This window comes from Sus scrofa, chromosome 6 (assembly GCF_000003025.6).
Source record: "Sus scrofa isolate TJ Tabasco breed Duroc chromosome 6, Sscrofa11.1, whole genome shotgun sequence".
Classification (NCBI taxonomy): Eukaryota; Metazoa; Chordata; class Mammalia; order Artiodactyla; family Suidae; genus Sus; species Sus scrofa.
In genome coordinates, this window is record NC_010448.4 from 97,812,643 (window position 1) to 97,829,552 (window position 16,910).

The 16,910-nt window shown below is 45.6% G+C and overlaps 1 protein-coding gene across 1 annotated transcript in view; it reads left to right on the forward strand.

The window, feature by feature from the left end:
• The window catches only part of PIEZO2 (piezo type mechanosensitive ion channel component 2), a 301,579-nt gene that overhangs the window by 168,528 nt on the left and 116,141 nt on the right, over positions 1-16,910 (forward strand). Inside the window, 2 exon segments of the mRNA XM_021096049.1 lie at positions 6,943-7,153; positions 8,996-9,209. Coding sequence (XP_020951708.1) covers positions 6,943-7,153; positions 8,996-9,209 — 425 coding nt within the window.

Genomic DNA, 16,910 nt, shown 5'->3' on the forward strand with positions numbered 1-16,910 from the left:
TCCTCATTTTTAAAAATTCTTTTTGCTCTTCTGATCAGGTGATTTCCCTACCTTGTCTTCCAGATTGCTGATCTGTTCTTCTCTATCATCTAATTTTGTTTTGATTCCTTCTCATGTATTTTTCATTTCAATTATTGTATTCTTCAGAACTGATTGTTTATTTTTTTATATATACAACCAAAATCTTTGTTGAGGTTCTCTCTGTGTTTATCCATTCTTCTCCCAAGGTCAGGGAGCATCTTTATGACTATTACTTTGAATTCTTTATCAGGTAGATTACTATCTCCATATCATTAAGGTCTTTTTCTGAGGTTTTGTCTTGCTTTTTTGTTTGGAACCCATTCTTCATTTTGGTGACTCTCGGTTTGCTTCTGTGTATTAGGCAAAACTACTGCCTCTCTCAGTCTTGAAAGATTGGCTTTGTGTAGGTTATGAATCTTCTCATTCAACACTGTCTTAGTTCTTGGCTGTCTTTCAAATCTTTGTAGTTGTCTATACCACTTGATTTATTCTTGATCTGGCCCTGTTGAGGATGTGCCTGGACCTATCAGTGTTCCAAGGGGAAGAGTGTCATGACACCTAGTTTTTAAAGTACATAGATATATAGTCCCATGGAGTCACAGTTGTGATCCCTGCCATTTTCCAGATGTGAAGATTGGGAGGTGTCCTCTGGGAGACATCCTCTGGGAGACTGTTGCATAACCTTCTTTCTAGAGAGTTTCATGGAGCTGTGGTGAGGCCAGAGGGGTGCAAGGGAGCTGTCTCCCTTCTTACTTTCCCTGGGAGCCCTCCTTAGCCTCTGGGTGTGATGGAAACGTGAGGCTCCAGGCTCCATGAATGGGCCTTTTTCACAAGAAATAGTTGTGTTTCTTGTCTGTGCAGTGCCCTGAGTGGGGGCTGGCCTGACAAGAACTGTCTCTGATTGTTACTATTTCACAGAGCTCAGGGTCTTCAACCCAACAAGCCAGGCAGTCAAGGGGTGTCCCTCTGGGGCCTTTGTGCTCCTGCCGGCTTCAGTAAGGCAGCTGGAGAAGTGGGATACAGGCTAGCTCTCTTGTTTTTGGAAGGCAGTGGGAACAGGCCTCACTGTGTGCCTGCAGCTTCAGCAAAGCCAAGGATTGTGCCCTGTCTGTGTGTGGGCATCATCTTTAGGGCAAGGGTGGGAGGAGCCAAGACCACTTGAGCTCAGCTGCCCCTGCCAGGGAGCAGGGGTCTCTGCAACCCCTGGAGCTCCCTGGCTTCAACAGGGAGCAGGGTAGTTACATGATCACTAGGTCCTGTGTCCGAGCTCACCGACCTATGTCAGCAGGTGAGGTAGGGAGCACAATGGCACCTCCATCTCTGGGCAGCATTTTCACCATCCCTCCTTCCCCAGCAGATGCCTTTGGATTAACAAATGACTCTTAGCACTTGTCAAGCTGCTGTCATTTCACTGGCTCTCTGAGTGAGACCCCCTATAGTAAGTGCTTTAAAAGGGGGGTTTAGTTTCCTCCAGCACTTTGGGACCATTGGACCCCAGTCCCCTTGGTTTTCTAAGCCAGGCGTATTGGGGGCTCTTCTCTCTGGGTTAGATCCAAGCCCCCACCCATCGGTCATCCAGGAGGGGCACCTGTCTGCTGAGTCCCTCCCTATCAAGGGGTCATGTTGTGCAGCAGTTTGGACAAGAGCGTTTCTCTGCTGCTCCATGGGTCTGGACCCAGCCCTTGATCCTTGGTTGCCGAGCAGGTATTGAACTCGTGTTCAAGTTCTCCAGGCAGGTTGATCTCGATGTAGCTGCATGTTTGCTGTGTCCACAGGAGGAGGTGCCTTCAGACTCTTTCCACACCACCACGTTGAAGTGCCTTTGACCTGGGAGTTTGTAGAGGCCCAGGTGCAGGACCCACCCCAACCTGCCACTCAGAAGCCCTGGGAGGTGGTTGGGGGATAAGTATTGCTTGATGGTGGGACAACTGTGTTATTCAAGCTCCTCAGACCTGCAGTCCTGGCTAACCCAGTGGGTTCCTTTATTAAAGTTCTCACTGCTCACTCAGTTTCCCTTATTAAACTTCTGTTACTTTGTCAGAGGAGGTTGAAAGCATACAGCTACAGACTCCTTTTCGCAAGTGAAATGGGGCGATTTAACTGCTCTTCTACGTTTGGAAAAAGAATCATCCTAAAACAAGTGTAGCAACGGAATAAAACAATTGCTTTGTCTGCACAGGGCTATCACGCTAGGCCTACACAGCACACATGACCCCGTGCCAGCAAGCCTCCTGTCCTCTGTCCGGCCGTGGGCCTGCACGGGACGCTGAGAATGTGACTGGTTCTTCTCCTGGGATGAGTCACATCATGGCCTCTTCCTTCCTCGGGCTCTTCTGTTGAGATGAAACCACTCTGTTAAGATAAACTGTTAACTTTCAATAGTAAACAATGAATAAACAACTCATGACATTTTGGAAAAATGCTTCCTTTGCCTACCAGGTCTTCTGACTCCTCCTCTGTGACTTGCCCATATATCCTCCCATTAAAAGGTTTCTCAAAGCGTGGTTTGAACCACGAGGAAGAGGGAAATGGATGGCACTGCTGGAGAAGCTCTGGTCTAACAGCTAAGGTTGACTGAAACCTTTAGGCGATTCCACAGATGAATTCCTCTAATGTAGTTTCCAATTAAGGGAGTCGACTCAGGATATGATTCAAACAGAACATTTCCAGTTTTGCCTGGTCAGCTGGATGTAGAGTTGGTTGACCCCTGGCTGCACGTGTCAGCTGGGGTGTGGCTTCTGGGCTGGCTGCCTGCGCATCACAGAGGGCAGCCCTTTAATCAGAGTCCTGGGATCCACTCCCAGAATTTCTGATGCAGGAAGCGTGATGGGGGTGGTGGTGGCTAGGAATCTGTCCCCCTGAGGATTCCCAGGTGATCCTTGGGATTAATTCCAGCCCAGGTTGAATCTTTTAGCACTTGGGGAGGAGGAAAAATGGATATTGGGTTCTACTAAAGGTAATTTATGGTGATGGTGTTGTTCAGGGTTGAGTGGGAGTAACAGACAGTGCTGTGTGTGTTGGGGTGGTGGGGGAGTGCGGCTGCAGAGTAAGGGGTGGTCGTGGGATGAGGTGCACAGGCTGCTTTGCCTGGAGGCCCTCGTCCAGGCTTGGGAACAGAGTCACCTCACATGCAGCTGATTCTGGAGCCCTCGGACCATCTTCACAGGAAATGAGGTGCTACCGTAGTACCCTGGGTACCTCTCAAAGTCAGGGGCTTTTCAAGAAGATGACTTAAAGTACTTTGGTTTTGTCCACTAAGTTGTAGACGTTGACCTGGCCGTCCTGATACCTAAGACTGTATTTGGTTTTCTAAACTGTAAAGAGCCTCTTTGTCTTTCATTTCTAAGATAGCTCAGGAACCAGGGGTTAAACCTTCATTTACAGCTACCCCTTCCTAGGGCCAAGGCCAGAATCAAGTTGGGCTCCAGTCTGGGGACAGATGACAGCGCCAGCAACCCAGGCTGCTTGCTGGTAAAGACTTTGGCTTGAGCTGGGTCTTTTCCAAAGCGTCAGTGTTTGATTGATTGTTTTGGGGAGAAAGCCAGCCTGTTACCCAGCCAGCCTGCTGTGACTAATGGCAGTTCTGGCCCAGCCTGCACGGTACGGGCTCCCTTTGGGCTCACTCTCAGCTTGAAGGTTTAGAAAGTGTTTCCAATTGAGGGCCCCAGGGATTCCGGTAGAGAAATGCTGAAAACCTCAAGTACAGAGGTATGTTTATAAAAATCACGGGGGCCCCCAGTTCCACCCAAAAGAGGTCAGGGAAATGCATTCGTCTAACCTCATGAAAGTTCTCGACCAGAAATTTCTATCTGATTTAATCTACATCCGTAGCAATTCCATAATTGAGTAATAAGTCATTTATTGTAAAGGTTAGGAGTCTGTTTCTGACTGGGCCCTGGCAGCTCTAGCTATGTTCTCTCTCTCTGTCTCCTTTCACAAGTTTGGGGGCTGAAAGTTTTGGACAAGCCTTCTTCCTCAGAGAGGGATTTTTCATGTCACCCACCTGTTGTGCGGGACATTAGGTACCAGATGCCCCATGTGGGTGGAGGTGTGGGTGCCATAGCAACAGCTTCACTGGATTGGTGCCCATAGCAACTGGGCTTTGGGAGATGGAGAAGCTGGAGGAAGGCAGACCTGGGAGCCTTAGACGCTAGGGAGGGTTCCCCTGGGCGGGCACTGCACATCCCAAGGCAAAGAGGCTGTGGAGTCCAGGTTCCCAGGTATTTTCCAGGCAAAGTGCGATGAGCATGTGGTGTTTCTAGGCAAAGAGATGAAGGTAAGGCTGGAGAGATAGACTGGTCCCAGGTGTGGTGCCTTTGTGTTCTCTCCAGGTCACCTCACCAGACCCCTGACTTTGGCAGTGAACCTCAGGTAGACCACTCCAGTTGCCACCTGTTTCCACACTCCAGCCTCCTACACTCGATGCCCCAGGACAGCCCATCTCATAACTGGCTCCTGCAGCCTGCCCCACTTCTGGGTGTCCTGGTCCCACCAACCAAGATACCACTGATGCAGGAGCCCCCACCCCCAATTCTCCCTCATCCCTCCTTCCTCCCTGTGAAATCTCCCCTGCTGACATCCTGCTGACAACCTCCCAGACATGCAGCTGAGATGCAAGCCCTCTTCAGCCCCCACCCCATCCTGCACCACAACAGCCCCCTGCCCATCCTCCTGCAACCACTAGAGTCCCCTTCTCTGGGTGAAGTGGCTGCGATCACAGTCCTGTGAGAGTGGATTCGAGTGTTGAGGAAGTGTCACCATGCATGCAGTCAGCTCTTAGATTCACTTTGAAGCTCCCACGTGTGGGTTGGGAGCAGTGTGTTTTTCTGAGATGAGACAGGGTGTTACAGGGCAGGGGAGGGTGGTAGCTGTCTGCGCACAAATGGGCTGCAGGTGGTGGGTTGAGGCACAGCCAGAGCTCAGCCCTCTTCTCTGCAAGATGGGACCCAGTGGAGTCAGCTGCTGAGATGGAGGAGGAAGTGGGCCAGGGGACATGTGCCTTCTTTCTGAATGCACCCTGGAGGCTTGACCAGCCCTTCCAGGGCTTTGAAGGCTCTGGCCTAGAATTTTCACATGGCTGATTACTCTGTGACATTCAGATCCCAGCTTAAATGTCACCTCCTCAGAGAGGCCCTCCCCGACCTCAGAATTGAAAATAGCTGCCCTGTCTCTCACAATCCCATCACCCTATTTCAGTTCTCTTAATAGCCCTAATTACTGTGAGATATTTAGTTGTAAACTTTTGGCTTGTTGACATGTGTGCTGCCGCAGCTCCTACTAGGGACAATGGAGCATACCAGGCCCCGAACACCCAGAAAGATCTTAATTAATAAGCCTGAAACATACTTTTTCCTCCAAGAAAAAGTACACATGTGCTGCGGTGGAACACAACAGGATCCGAAACCCACTTTGAACTTGAGTAGGCCATGGTTTAATCCCTGTATTTGTATGTGTCTGTGTGTCTGTGTCTGTATTGTACATATATAAACAAAAACACAAATTGGAAAAGATACATGCACCCCAATGTTTATAGGAGCACTATTCACAGTAGCCAAGACATGGAAACAACCTAAATGTCCATTGACAGATGAATGGATAAGGAAGACACGGTCCATATATACACTGGAATATTACTCAGCCATGAAATACCATTTGTAGCAACAAGGATGGACCTAGAGATTAGCAGATTAAGTAAAGTCAGATAAAGACAAATATCATGTAATATCACTTACTTGTGGAATCAAAATAATACAACAAACCAATGAATAAAACAAAAAGAAGACTCACAGAGAAAACAAGCTAGTGGTTACCAGTGGGGAGGTGGAAAGGGGGAGGGGCAAGAAAGAGGCGGGGGGAGATAAAGGGTTATTGTGAGATTATGGGAAATCACATGTATGAAAACTTTTCAAAATTGTAAACACATTTTTTTTTTTTTAAATAAGAACCTTCAAAATGGAAACACAGAGCAGCCAGTCCCTACTCTCTAAGCCTTGATTGGATTCCGAACAGGGGGCCCGCGGGCCCTTCTGGCTCTGCAGATAGCTGCTGTCTTTTCTAGATGAAACCTGTCAGCCTAGGGGTGAATGCAAACAAAGTTTCATGCATCTCAAACAGGCTCCTTTTGTCTTCAGGTGATAGTTTATATTTGTAATTCCTTTAAAAAAATCCTAACCCTTCCAGGGAGGGATTGTGATTAGCTCAAAAAGTCTTGTGCATTCTTTAAAAACAAAACAAAGCCCCGCCATAGTATAGCCAGTTTAAAATAATCTGTGGAAGTCCGAGGATGTGCTGCATATGTATTTCCTCCCCGAATCTCTAGCGATGGTCCTGAATGGCCTGAGATTGGCCCAGCGCTTGATCCTCTAAAAGGATGAGATAGGAAGCTACTGTTTATTTAGCCAAGTAGCGGGGGCCACTCATCCTCCCACAGGCAGGAAATACTAAAATAGTGAACAAAGATAAACTCCAGAAAGAAAAGGGATTTCCTAAGCCCAATTTGGCCCATCCTTTCCGTTTAAGCCATGGACACGTTCGTGAACTCTTCCCATCGCCTCAATGGCAAACTCCGTAATTTGAAGGAACCAAACCCAGGTTGCTGACAGCCAAGGTTATTCATAGATGTTTCAGCCGGGTTCTTCTTCTGCCTGTTAAAATGAGCTCGTGTAGGTAAGATGACCTGCCATCAGGGGCCCTATGATTAGCGGTGCTTCCTGTGTACTTCAGGGAAGATCAAAGTTCCCTGGGCTCACACGGGACCCCTGGGGACCTGAGGGGTTACGTGGTTGAGTGGTTGTCTGCATTTTTTCCTGACCTGTGAAATTCACCCCAGTGACTAGCCCATAAATTACAAACCATATATAATCTGCTGGGTGGACAGGCAGCGTCCTGGACTGCAGTGTTTTCTGTTTTTCATTTATTTAGGCTGGAGGAGAAAAAATCGACTCAGAAGAGGCTCTGGTCTATGAAGAGGATTTAGACGAAGGAGATGGTGTTGACGGCCGCTTGGAAGAAAGCACAAAATTAAAGCTCTTCCGCAGGCTGGCCTCCGTAGCCTCCAAGCTGAAAGAGTTTATCGGCAACATGATAACCACCGCGGGGAAGGTTGTGGTGACAATTTTACTGGGTTCATCAGGTGAGAGCCGCCAGCTCCAGGAGAGCACAGGGAGGCTTGGCGAGTCATGAAAGGACCATTACAGAGAAAACAAGGAAACAGTTCTACTCAGTGGCACCGAAATGATAACTAGCTGTTGTAAAACTGGCCACTGTACAAACCACACACACACACACACACACACACACACACACACACACACACACACACACAGAGTTCTTCCTGTCCAGTGCTAGGTTTTATATTTTTAGGTGGCTTCTGTTAACTTCTGTAAAGCAGTCTTGCCCCATAGCTGTTAAGTGACATCATTTGCTGTGTGTCTATCAGGACAGTCTATGCATAGTCATCTGCGACAAGGGACAGCTTTCATGTACCTGTCCAGAGCTGCACACGCGCTTGCTGAAAGTGCGTCCGTTTACGCTGTCATTAGTAATCTTTTTTTTTTTTTTTTGGTCTTTTTGCCATTTCTAGGGCTGCTCTCACGGCATATGGAGGTTCCCACGCTGGAGGTTGAATCAGAGCTGTAGCCACCGGCCTATGCCAGAGCCACAGCAACGTGGGATCTGAGCCATGTCTGCAACCTACACCACAGCTCACGGCAATGCCAGATCCTCAACCCACTGAGCAAGGCCAGGGATCAAACCCGCAACCTCATGGTTCCTAGCCACTGAGCCACGACGGGAACTCCCGAGTCATTAGTAATCTTAATGTAACTCTCCAGGATAGACTATTTTTTTCTTCCCACGGTAGAGGGTAACCTTCCAGCACACACACACCGGCTTCCTCCTGCTGTTGGCTGTGGGTGGCTTGTTCCGTCATAACATTCCCTCCGTCCTCCTTGCTCCACAGCTACCGTGAACTTTATTCCATCCTGCTCCCTTGAAGTGTCACAGGACAAAACAAATTCCCCCTTTTATATCGGAAAATGTAAAACTGGAAAAGACATCAGAATTTCTCAAGAAATGTAACTCTGCATTTTAATGAGAAGTCATTTCCAAATGCTTCCCCCCCCAAAGTTTTTAAATGCCTATGAAGGAATGACCTCATTCTCTACTTCCCCTTTCAGTGATAGTGCAAATCAGATTTCGTCCAGCAGGGCAAATGTTGAGTAAGTCTTTAACTGCCACAGGATGTAATACTGTAAATCCTAGTTAACAAACAGAGTCAGTCATTATTTTTAAAAATTGATATTTGGGGAAAGTTGGAGTGGACCTACACGTATTCCTAAAAATTTGAGGGAGAAGTAGAAAGATGGAAACAGTCAAGTAAATAAGCTAATTTCTCCTGGTATAAAAAGTGGGTTTTACAGGGCTCAAATGCCACGGGCAGTCAGCATCTGGTTTTTTCCCCATATTTACAAATTTCACCTATGGGTGACTTTCTTTTTTTTGGGGGGGGTGACAGCATCAATTTGCAATCTTTTGGGGGAATTGTTTTATTTCATTGCTGTTACAGCTTAAATTCATATGAGGGTAGAATGAGAGGTTAAAAATACACCCGTTTTATTATTAAGGTACCACAATTCTATGCTCTCATGGTAGAAAAGGCTTACATCGATTTTAATAGTGGATTAAACTGTGTCAGAACAACATGTGGCTTATACAAGGATTTTTCTTCTCTGAATCTTCTCCAGAAATCAACTTTCAATACCCATCAAAATTTTAAGCTCACTTGTTCTTTTTTTTTAAGCTTTTTATTAATTTAGTAAGAATAGCATTAATTTTGATTTTATAAGTAAAAGGTGATTAATTTTTCCTAAAAGCGTTAGGCAGGAAATCCACCCCATCTCCCGCGGTGACGTTCACTGCATGGCACAGGTTCCCTTCCCCGCAGGGTCTCACCACGGGGTTTCTCTTTCCTTAGGAATGATGCTGCCGTCTCTGACCTCCTCCGTCTACTTCTTTGTGTTTTTGGGTCTGTGCACCTGGTGGTCCTGGTGCCGGACGTTCGACCCCTTGCTGTTCAGCTGTCTCTGTGTCCTGCTGGCAATTTTCACAGCAGGACACCTGATTGGTCTCTACCTGTACCAGTTTCAGTTCTTCCAAGAAGCGGTTCCCCCAGACGACTACTATGCAAGGTGAGACATGGCCAGACGTTTACGGTTCAGTCAGTCAGAGAATCCATGAGCTGCCAGGAGGTGTCAAAAATAACTAAGTGGTTATAAAAGTATGCAAGTAAAAATGCATGAGTCCATGATATATGTGTGTGTGTGTGTGTGTGTGTGTGTGTGTGAGAGCGATCTAATTTGCTTCCACCAGTGATGACTATTTTCCCAACTTCCTACTGTAAAGATGGAAATTCAAGGTAAAAAAACCAGCATTTTCTTTGACTTTTTAGAAGGAACTCTAGGCCATTCTCAGTTAATGAGGGAAAAACACCTCTTTGCAGGAAGACACCAGCTAATGAAAGGGAAAGGCATGCTAGAATTAGCAACTGAGCGTTTACCAGTTCTTAAATGAAATATTTAAATCCAGTTGCAAAGAGGTTGCTGGAACAAAGGCTGTTTGCAGCCATGATGTCTAGGCTTGATGCAGTGTGAGGAAGGCCGCCTCATATTGTTAAGCCTTTAGGCCTAACCTTCAATTCATGGAAAATATAAAGGATAGAAATGTGATGTCAGCGACTCCACAGGAGAGCAGTTATCAAAGTCCTGAAGGTGGATTCTGGGGAGAAACGATTTGGTCTCTCAAAAGTCAGCATCCTGAATCAGAAGTGTGTGTGGCGGGAGGGGGCCAGGGCCTGTTCTGGCTTAAAGGAGAAGGGAGCAGACCTCGCAAACATATGACACGCCTGACTCTGAGTTATACCCTGGTTCAGCAACAAATCTCTACAAGGCATTTTGAGGTTACATGGGGAAATTTCAATATTCACTGGTCGTCAGCCAATAGCATAGAATGCCTGATAATTCTGAGGTGCGTGATTTATGTGAATATACAGGAAAATGTTGTTATTTTAGGAGATACATGGTGAATTCTTTAGGGGTGAGGTGTCGTGATGTCTGAGACTTCCTACTAGTTTAGCCCCAAAGAAGAAGAAAGTGCAGTATAAATGTGTATGAAATGTTATTCAGCCAGAAAAAGGAAATCCTTCCATTTGCAACAACATGGGCGGACCTGGAAGGCATTATACTAAGTGAAAAAAGTCAGACAGAGAAAGGCAAATGCCGTGTGATCTCACCTATATGCAGAGTCTAAACAGAAAGTCAAACTTCCAGAAATAGAGAGCAGAGGGGTGCTTGCTGGGAGCTGGGGATGAGGACGATAAGACGAGGTGGGTAAAAGGTACAAACTTTCAGGTATAAAATTAGTAAGTTCTGAGGATCTACAGTACATCCAGTGTGCACCAGGGTCACTGCAGTTAATAACATTTTACTGCTGCATGCTTGCCATTTGCCAAGAGAGTAGATCTTAAACCTTCTTACCAAAACACAAACAAAACAGCAACTCTGTGAGGTGACGGATGTGTTCACTTAATTGAGGAAATCATTTCACGATGTATTTGTATATCAAATCAGCATAGTCTGTGAATATATTATAAGTTCACATGTCAGTTGTCCCTCAGCAAAGCTGGGAGACAATCAAGAGGCCCCTTTAATGGTGCAGATTTACATAATATTTATTTTAGGTGGGAATAAATAAATGCAGAATTTCAGTGCAGACATTAGTTCTAGACTAAATGAACCTTTTGGTTTCTTCTATACTTTTCATATTTGGTTTATTGAACACATCTAGAAAAGTGTTTGTACTGTTGGAAGGGCTGACTTTTAGGGGACGGTTTAATTGGCAATATCTTCTATAGGGCAGTAGTCGCTCCCTACACAGGCCCCCCTCTTGACTTAAGGATCTTGTCTGCCATCTAGAGTCTGATGATAGGAAATACAAAGACTATGCAGAACCACCTTGAAAACACTTTTTTTCTGTAAAGAATCAGTTCGTAAATATTTTAGAGTTTGCATGCCTACGGTCTCTGCTACAGATTCTTCTAAGAAGCTGTTTTAGTGCCAGAGCAACCCTGAACGAGACGTTAACGAACACATGTGGCAGTTTTCCAGCAAAACTTTGTGCACACTGAACTTCGGATTTCAAAATATTTTCACACTTCATGAAATATTATTTTTCTTTTGATTTTTCCCAACCACTTAAAAATGTAAAAACCATTATTAGCTCACAAGTTATATCCAAACAGGTGGTGAACCAGGCTTGCCCACAACCTGTGGCGTGGATAATAACAGTCCTAAGAGTGTAATTGTTATTTTACCGTCCAGGGATCTTGGCTGCCTTAATCAATGGAAATTGATAAGAGGCCAGGTAGGAGAATTCAGGCAAGGCTTTACTGGGGCCCCTGCTGCAGCAAGGGGAAGCCAAAACAAGCAGCAGATTCCCTTGTTCACCTGCTCGCAGGGGCCTCTGTGAGCTGGTTCCTCACATGGGGTGAGTGAGGGTAGGGGCGGGTTTGGGGGTCCTGCCAGGAGGTATGGCTTAGGTGGTCTGCCCACCCCTTTGGGGGTGCTGTGTGCAGGGTGCGTGTGCAGTTCCCTGCTTTTGCTTCCCACAACCTATTTTTGCTCTGCGCTCTTCAGAAGTGGCAGTTATCTTCTTGCCTATAATTTTCCCCAACTGCTCAGGTACAGTTGTTTTTCGTCCCTTATGGTTTCTCTGTATTTTGCTCCTGGAGAAGATGTTTGTGCAAGCATTGCAGCCACTGCAGCAAAGGGTCCCAGGTCCCAGTTCCCAGGTCCTGGCCTGTGTCAAAACAATTTACCGTATTCACTTTTCACTTGGATTGTCTCAAACTTTAAATTATGATTATAAATTATTATAGACATTTTGAAGATAATACTATAAAATTGTTAAGAGCTTCACTGCTGTAATCTCAGCGAGTCATTATAAGTCAGGTTGCTTCTCTGGGTATAGATAGTTTGAGATAAGCAATGCAACATACATTTATTTATATATACACATATATACATGTCTGTGAGTGTGTTGTATGTCTATATATGTATACATACACATATATGTATATATAATACTGCCTTATTGTTTATGTATATTGTATATACACAGATATATAAGTATATATATGTATATGTGTGTGTATACACACACGCACCCCCCCACACACACACACACTAACTTATAGATTTTTTCCCCACTAACTTGGTGATAATAAGGTGTTGCCTCTTAGCCCTTGAAAGCTTGGCGATTTACATATTTTAAACAATAGCTTTTCTTAAGGCCTAATTTCAACGCATTGCTATCAACCAACAAATTCTAAGTTGAAAGAAAACAAACTGAAAACAAGCAGAAAAAAAAAGCATCCTGGGCCTTTGTCATAAGTCTCATAACCACAGACCCCAACCCACATAGCCAGCTTCTGTTGTGGGCATCCTCAAAACAATCCGAGTCGTTTTTAAATTCTTGTAAGCTTTCAAACAGGCTTTTTGGTGAGAGTTATCTTTATTTTTATAGATGTTGGACTGATTTATCATGAATATAATACGTTTTTTGGTGATTATTTGGAATAATATAATAAAGAATAAGGAAAAACCCTTTTTAAAAATATAATCCTAACTACCAGAAATAAATACTGTTCATTTTTGGTCTATATTCTTCCAGGATTTTTCCTGTACATGTATGTGCTTTTTAAAAACAAACTTTGGGAGTTCCCTAGTTGCTTAGTGGTTAAGGATCCATTGTTGTCACTGCTGTGGCTCAGGTCACTGATGTGGTGCAGTTTTGATTCCTGGCCTGAGAACTTCCACATGCCCCGGGCATGGCCAAAAAAAAAAACAAACAAAGCTTTTTTTTCTTTTTGCAGCCGTACCTTCGGCATATAGAAGTTCCTGGGCTGGGGTAGAATCAGGCTACAGCTGAGGCCTATACCACAGCCATGGCAACACCAGATCCAAGCCACATCTGCAACCTACGCCGCAGTTTGCAGCAATGTTGGCTCCTTAGCCCACTGAGCAAGGCCAGGGATTGAACCAGCATCCTCATGGACACTATGTTGAGTTCTCAATCTGCTAAGTCACAGCAGGAGCTCCCAAACAAACAAACTTTAAATCGTGATGCACATACTGTTTAATAACTTGCTTTACTTGAGTTCTGCATTTCCCCACACTATGAAATGTTCTTCTAAAATGTGATTTTCCTAGGCTGCCAAGTGTTTGCTGGTCTAGCTGTGTCGTAACGTGGTCAGCCCCTGGTTTCTAACCCTGGGCATTTAGATCCCGGCTCTCTGTCATGAGCACCATGTTACTTCTGAATGTAGGTAAAACTGATGATGCGTAAGGAGCAAGCCCAGGTCCCTCCGTGGTGAAGGAGCCCTGCATGGGTGGGTAGTGGTTGGGCTGCAGGAGGATCTGGTGGTTTCCCTGATCCTGGGCCACCAGGATGCTACTTCGCTGGTCTGCACCCAGGTATTGGGACTGAAATCCCATACATGGGCAGGGCACACATCTGGGGGTTCATGTTTCTCCAAGGTGAGGTCATCTCTCAACTCAGCGGCCCCCAGAGATCACAGGCTTCTTCCAGCTCCGCCTGGATGTGGTTGGAGTTTCTTCACTGCTCTAGCCAGGGGAGCATGTGGGGAAGGTGAGCAGGGACCAATGACTGATGAGGTGGATGGGGAGCAAGTGCAGCATGGAGGAGGTGCAGGGCAGAAGGTTCCCTCCTGGCTGTGCATAAAACTGGCACGGCCATATTTCCCAAAATAAAATTGGGGCACAGGAGTTCTCGTCGTGGTGCAGTGGAAAAGAATCTGACTAGGAACCATGAGGTTGTGGGTTCGATCCCTGGCCTCGCTCAGTGGGTTAAGGATCTGGCATTGCCGTGAACTGCAGTGCGGCAGCTGTACCTCTGATTAGACCCCTAGCCTGGGAACCTTCATATGCCACGGGTGCAGCCTTAAAAAGCAAAAATAAAAATAAAATCGGGGTGCATTGTTTGATAATGATGAGTGTACCTTTAGGAGGTGAAGGCAGAGTGAGAGACGGGTTTTTCTCACCACTGAAGTACATGGTTCTATGTGGTTATAACCATAAAAATGTAGTGCCCACTCTTGTGAAGTTAATCCAGCAAAAATCCTTCCAAAAGAATCCATATAACTTGTGTACGACAGCTACCATACTGCTCAACACAGTTTGTTTAATGGACTAGAGCCCAATTCCAGCTGTTAATCTAGCAGGTCTCCCTCATAAAAATGGCAGACTCAACAAAATCCAGCTTAACTCATCCCAAGTGTGGTCCTTCAAAAGGTTTGGGGTTTTCTCAGGAGTTTCTGGAGACAGCAAACACCTTCTATCTTGAAGGCCAGGAGGCTGGGGTCAAGGTGTTGGCTGGTGTTCACGGTCCTCACCCGTTTTCCTCCCTGAGAGGCTGGCCGAGCTGATGAAGCAACAAGTCCCAACCAGCTGTGTCCTGTGGGTTTTCTGCAGAGGTGTGGAGGGTGGGACAGAGACCGGGGACCTGATGTGCTCTGCGGTGCCTGAATGTGACCTGAAATTCATGGAACCCTGTCAACAAATGTCTACTTATTGGTGACAGAATGAAAAGCCAGTTTTAAGGGTTTGTCAACTCACTGCTGAATTTCCTTGTGAAGAAGAGACTGCAGGTGATTCTGAGGTGAAGTCATCTTGAAACAGTTTTGGACACAAGGCAGATTCTTTGTTTTCTCACTTTAAATTATCTAGACAATACAGGCAGAAGTTCTGACATGGACCAGGGTGAGGGTTTGGTGGGAGGGTCAAACATCTAGTCTACTGTTTTCTTAATCATGACATAGGGAATGAAGAAACCCATAAATTTATTTCTCAACCTGAACCACGAACGTATTCATGGTGAGCACTGAAATGGGTGTGTGGCTGAATACCCTTTAAGTTGCTTTTTTTTTTTTTTTTTTTTTTTTTTGGCTTTTAGGGCTGAACCCATGGCATATAGAAGTTCCCAGGCTTGGGGTCAAATCAGAGATGCAGCTGCTGGCCTACACCACAGCCATAGCAACACGGGATCTGAGCCTTGTCTGCGACCCACACCACAGCTGACGGCAATGCCAGATCCTTAACCCACTGAGCAAGGGCAGGGATCGAACTTGCATCCTCCTGATCCTAGTCAGGATCATTAACCGCTGAGCCACAAAGGGAACTCCCCAAGTTGCATCTTATAATCTCTACTTGTCTTTCATTCTGCTGACCTCTGAACTTTTTCTAGAATGTTCACAGGAGTCACTGCAGGAGTTGGACTTCTTTGCTCAAATTCACAGCTTTGTTGTTTTGCTGCTTTTTGAACCTGAAAATGTGTAGTTGAAGAATGAATGTGAGTTGTGGGAAGAAATGGGAGAGATTTTCAGGCCATCCTCTGTGGAGGCAGCTTTCTACATTAAATAAATACACAATGATTTCTCCATTGTACTTTCAATGTCTTATTTCAATAAATCAGTGTAAGAAAATTCATTAAGTTCAGTGAAGGAAAAGCTCATGTTTATTCCAGTGTTAAAACAATGTAAGAAAGAAAAAGCAGGAGTTCCCATCATACCTCAGTGGTTAACGAATCCGACTAGGAACCATGAGGTTGCGGGTTCGATCCCTGGCCTTGCTCAGTGGGTTAGGGATCCGGCGTTGCTGTGAGCTATGGTGTAGGTTACAGACGCAGCTTGGATCCCTGCATTGCTGTGGCTGTGGCGTGGGCCAGTGGCTACAGCTCCCATTCAACCCCTGGTCTGGGAACCTCCATATGCCGCAGGAGCGGCCCAAGAAATGGCAAAAAGACAAAAAAAAAAAAAAAAGAAAAAGAAAAAGAAAAAGAAAAAAGAAAGAAAGAAAAAGCAAAGCCTCAAACTCCAGCATCACTATTTATTCTGTGGCAAATGAGAGACATGTTTAAAAAAACAAGCGTGGAAAGTACAGTATCACTTATTATATTTACCCTACTTTTATACTAGTGATGAAAATGTCAATAATACGTAAGGAGTAATAACAGCCCCAGTGTATGTCTTGGAGAAGCCAGTGGTCCTTTAGAAAAGGACACAGTGCAGTCAGCTCTTGTGTTGAGTCTGGTGCAGCTGGCTGTGCGCATGGTTGTATGATCTGGGTTGTTCATGCAAATGCAGGTTTGCAGCCTCACCCAGGATGCTATGGTGCCCATCGTCTTTAGAGCCACTTGAGCTTTGCTAACAGAAATGGCACAGGAAGACTAGGTTATTTTTAATGCCAGCTAGTTGGCAAGACTTCCTCTGAAAGCGGTCCAGTGTGGGGAAAATTAATGTAAAGGGGATCATTTTCCCACTGAGGAGTGTATAAACGGACCCAACCTGCTAACACTGGCCCTTTCCTCGGTTAAACAATAATTCGTAGAGTGGGTAGGTGACATAACAATAACCAAACTTTTGGTTTCCTTTTGAAAAGATTCATTCTTTTGTTGAAGTACAGTTGATTTACAATGTTGTGTTGATTTCAGGTGCATAGCACAGTGATTCACTTTGAAGATTCTTATGACTGAGTGTCAGGTCTCAGACCCAGGTCCTTTGTGTGCTTCTAAAAGGCGAAAAATAGCCAAGAGAAATGAATTGGCTTTCCACAGATAAATGGAAAATCAGTAAATTCTTGAACCCCTGAGTCTGGGCGATTCCCCCCCAACCTGATGGTTACCTGGGGCCAGGATCCCTGGGAAATGGGTGCCCACCCAGGCTGACACCTGACATCTTGTACAACACAGCCACAGCCCCTGACCAGACAGGGACCTTCACACCAGCTGTCCGTCCAGCCAGAGACCTGAAACTTCCC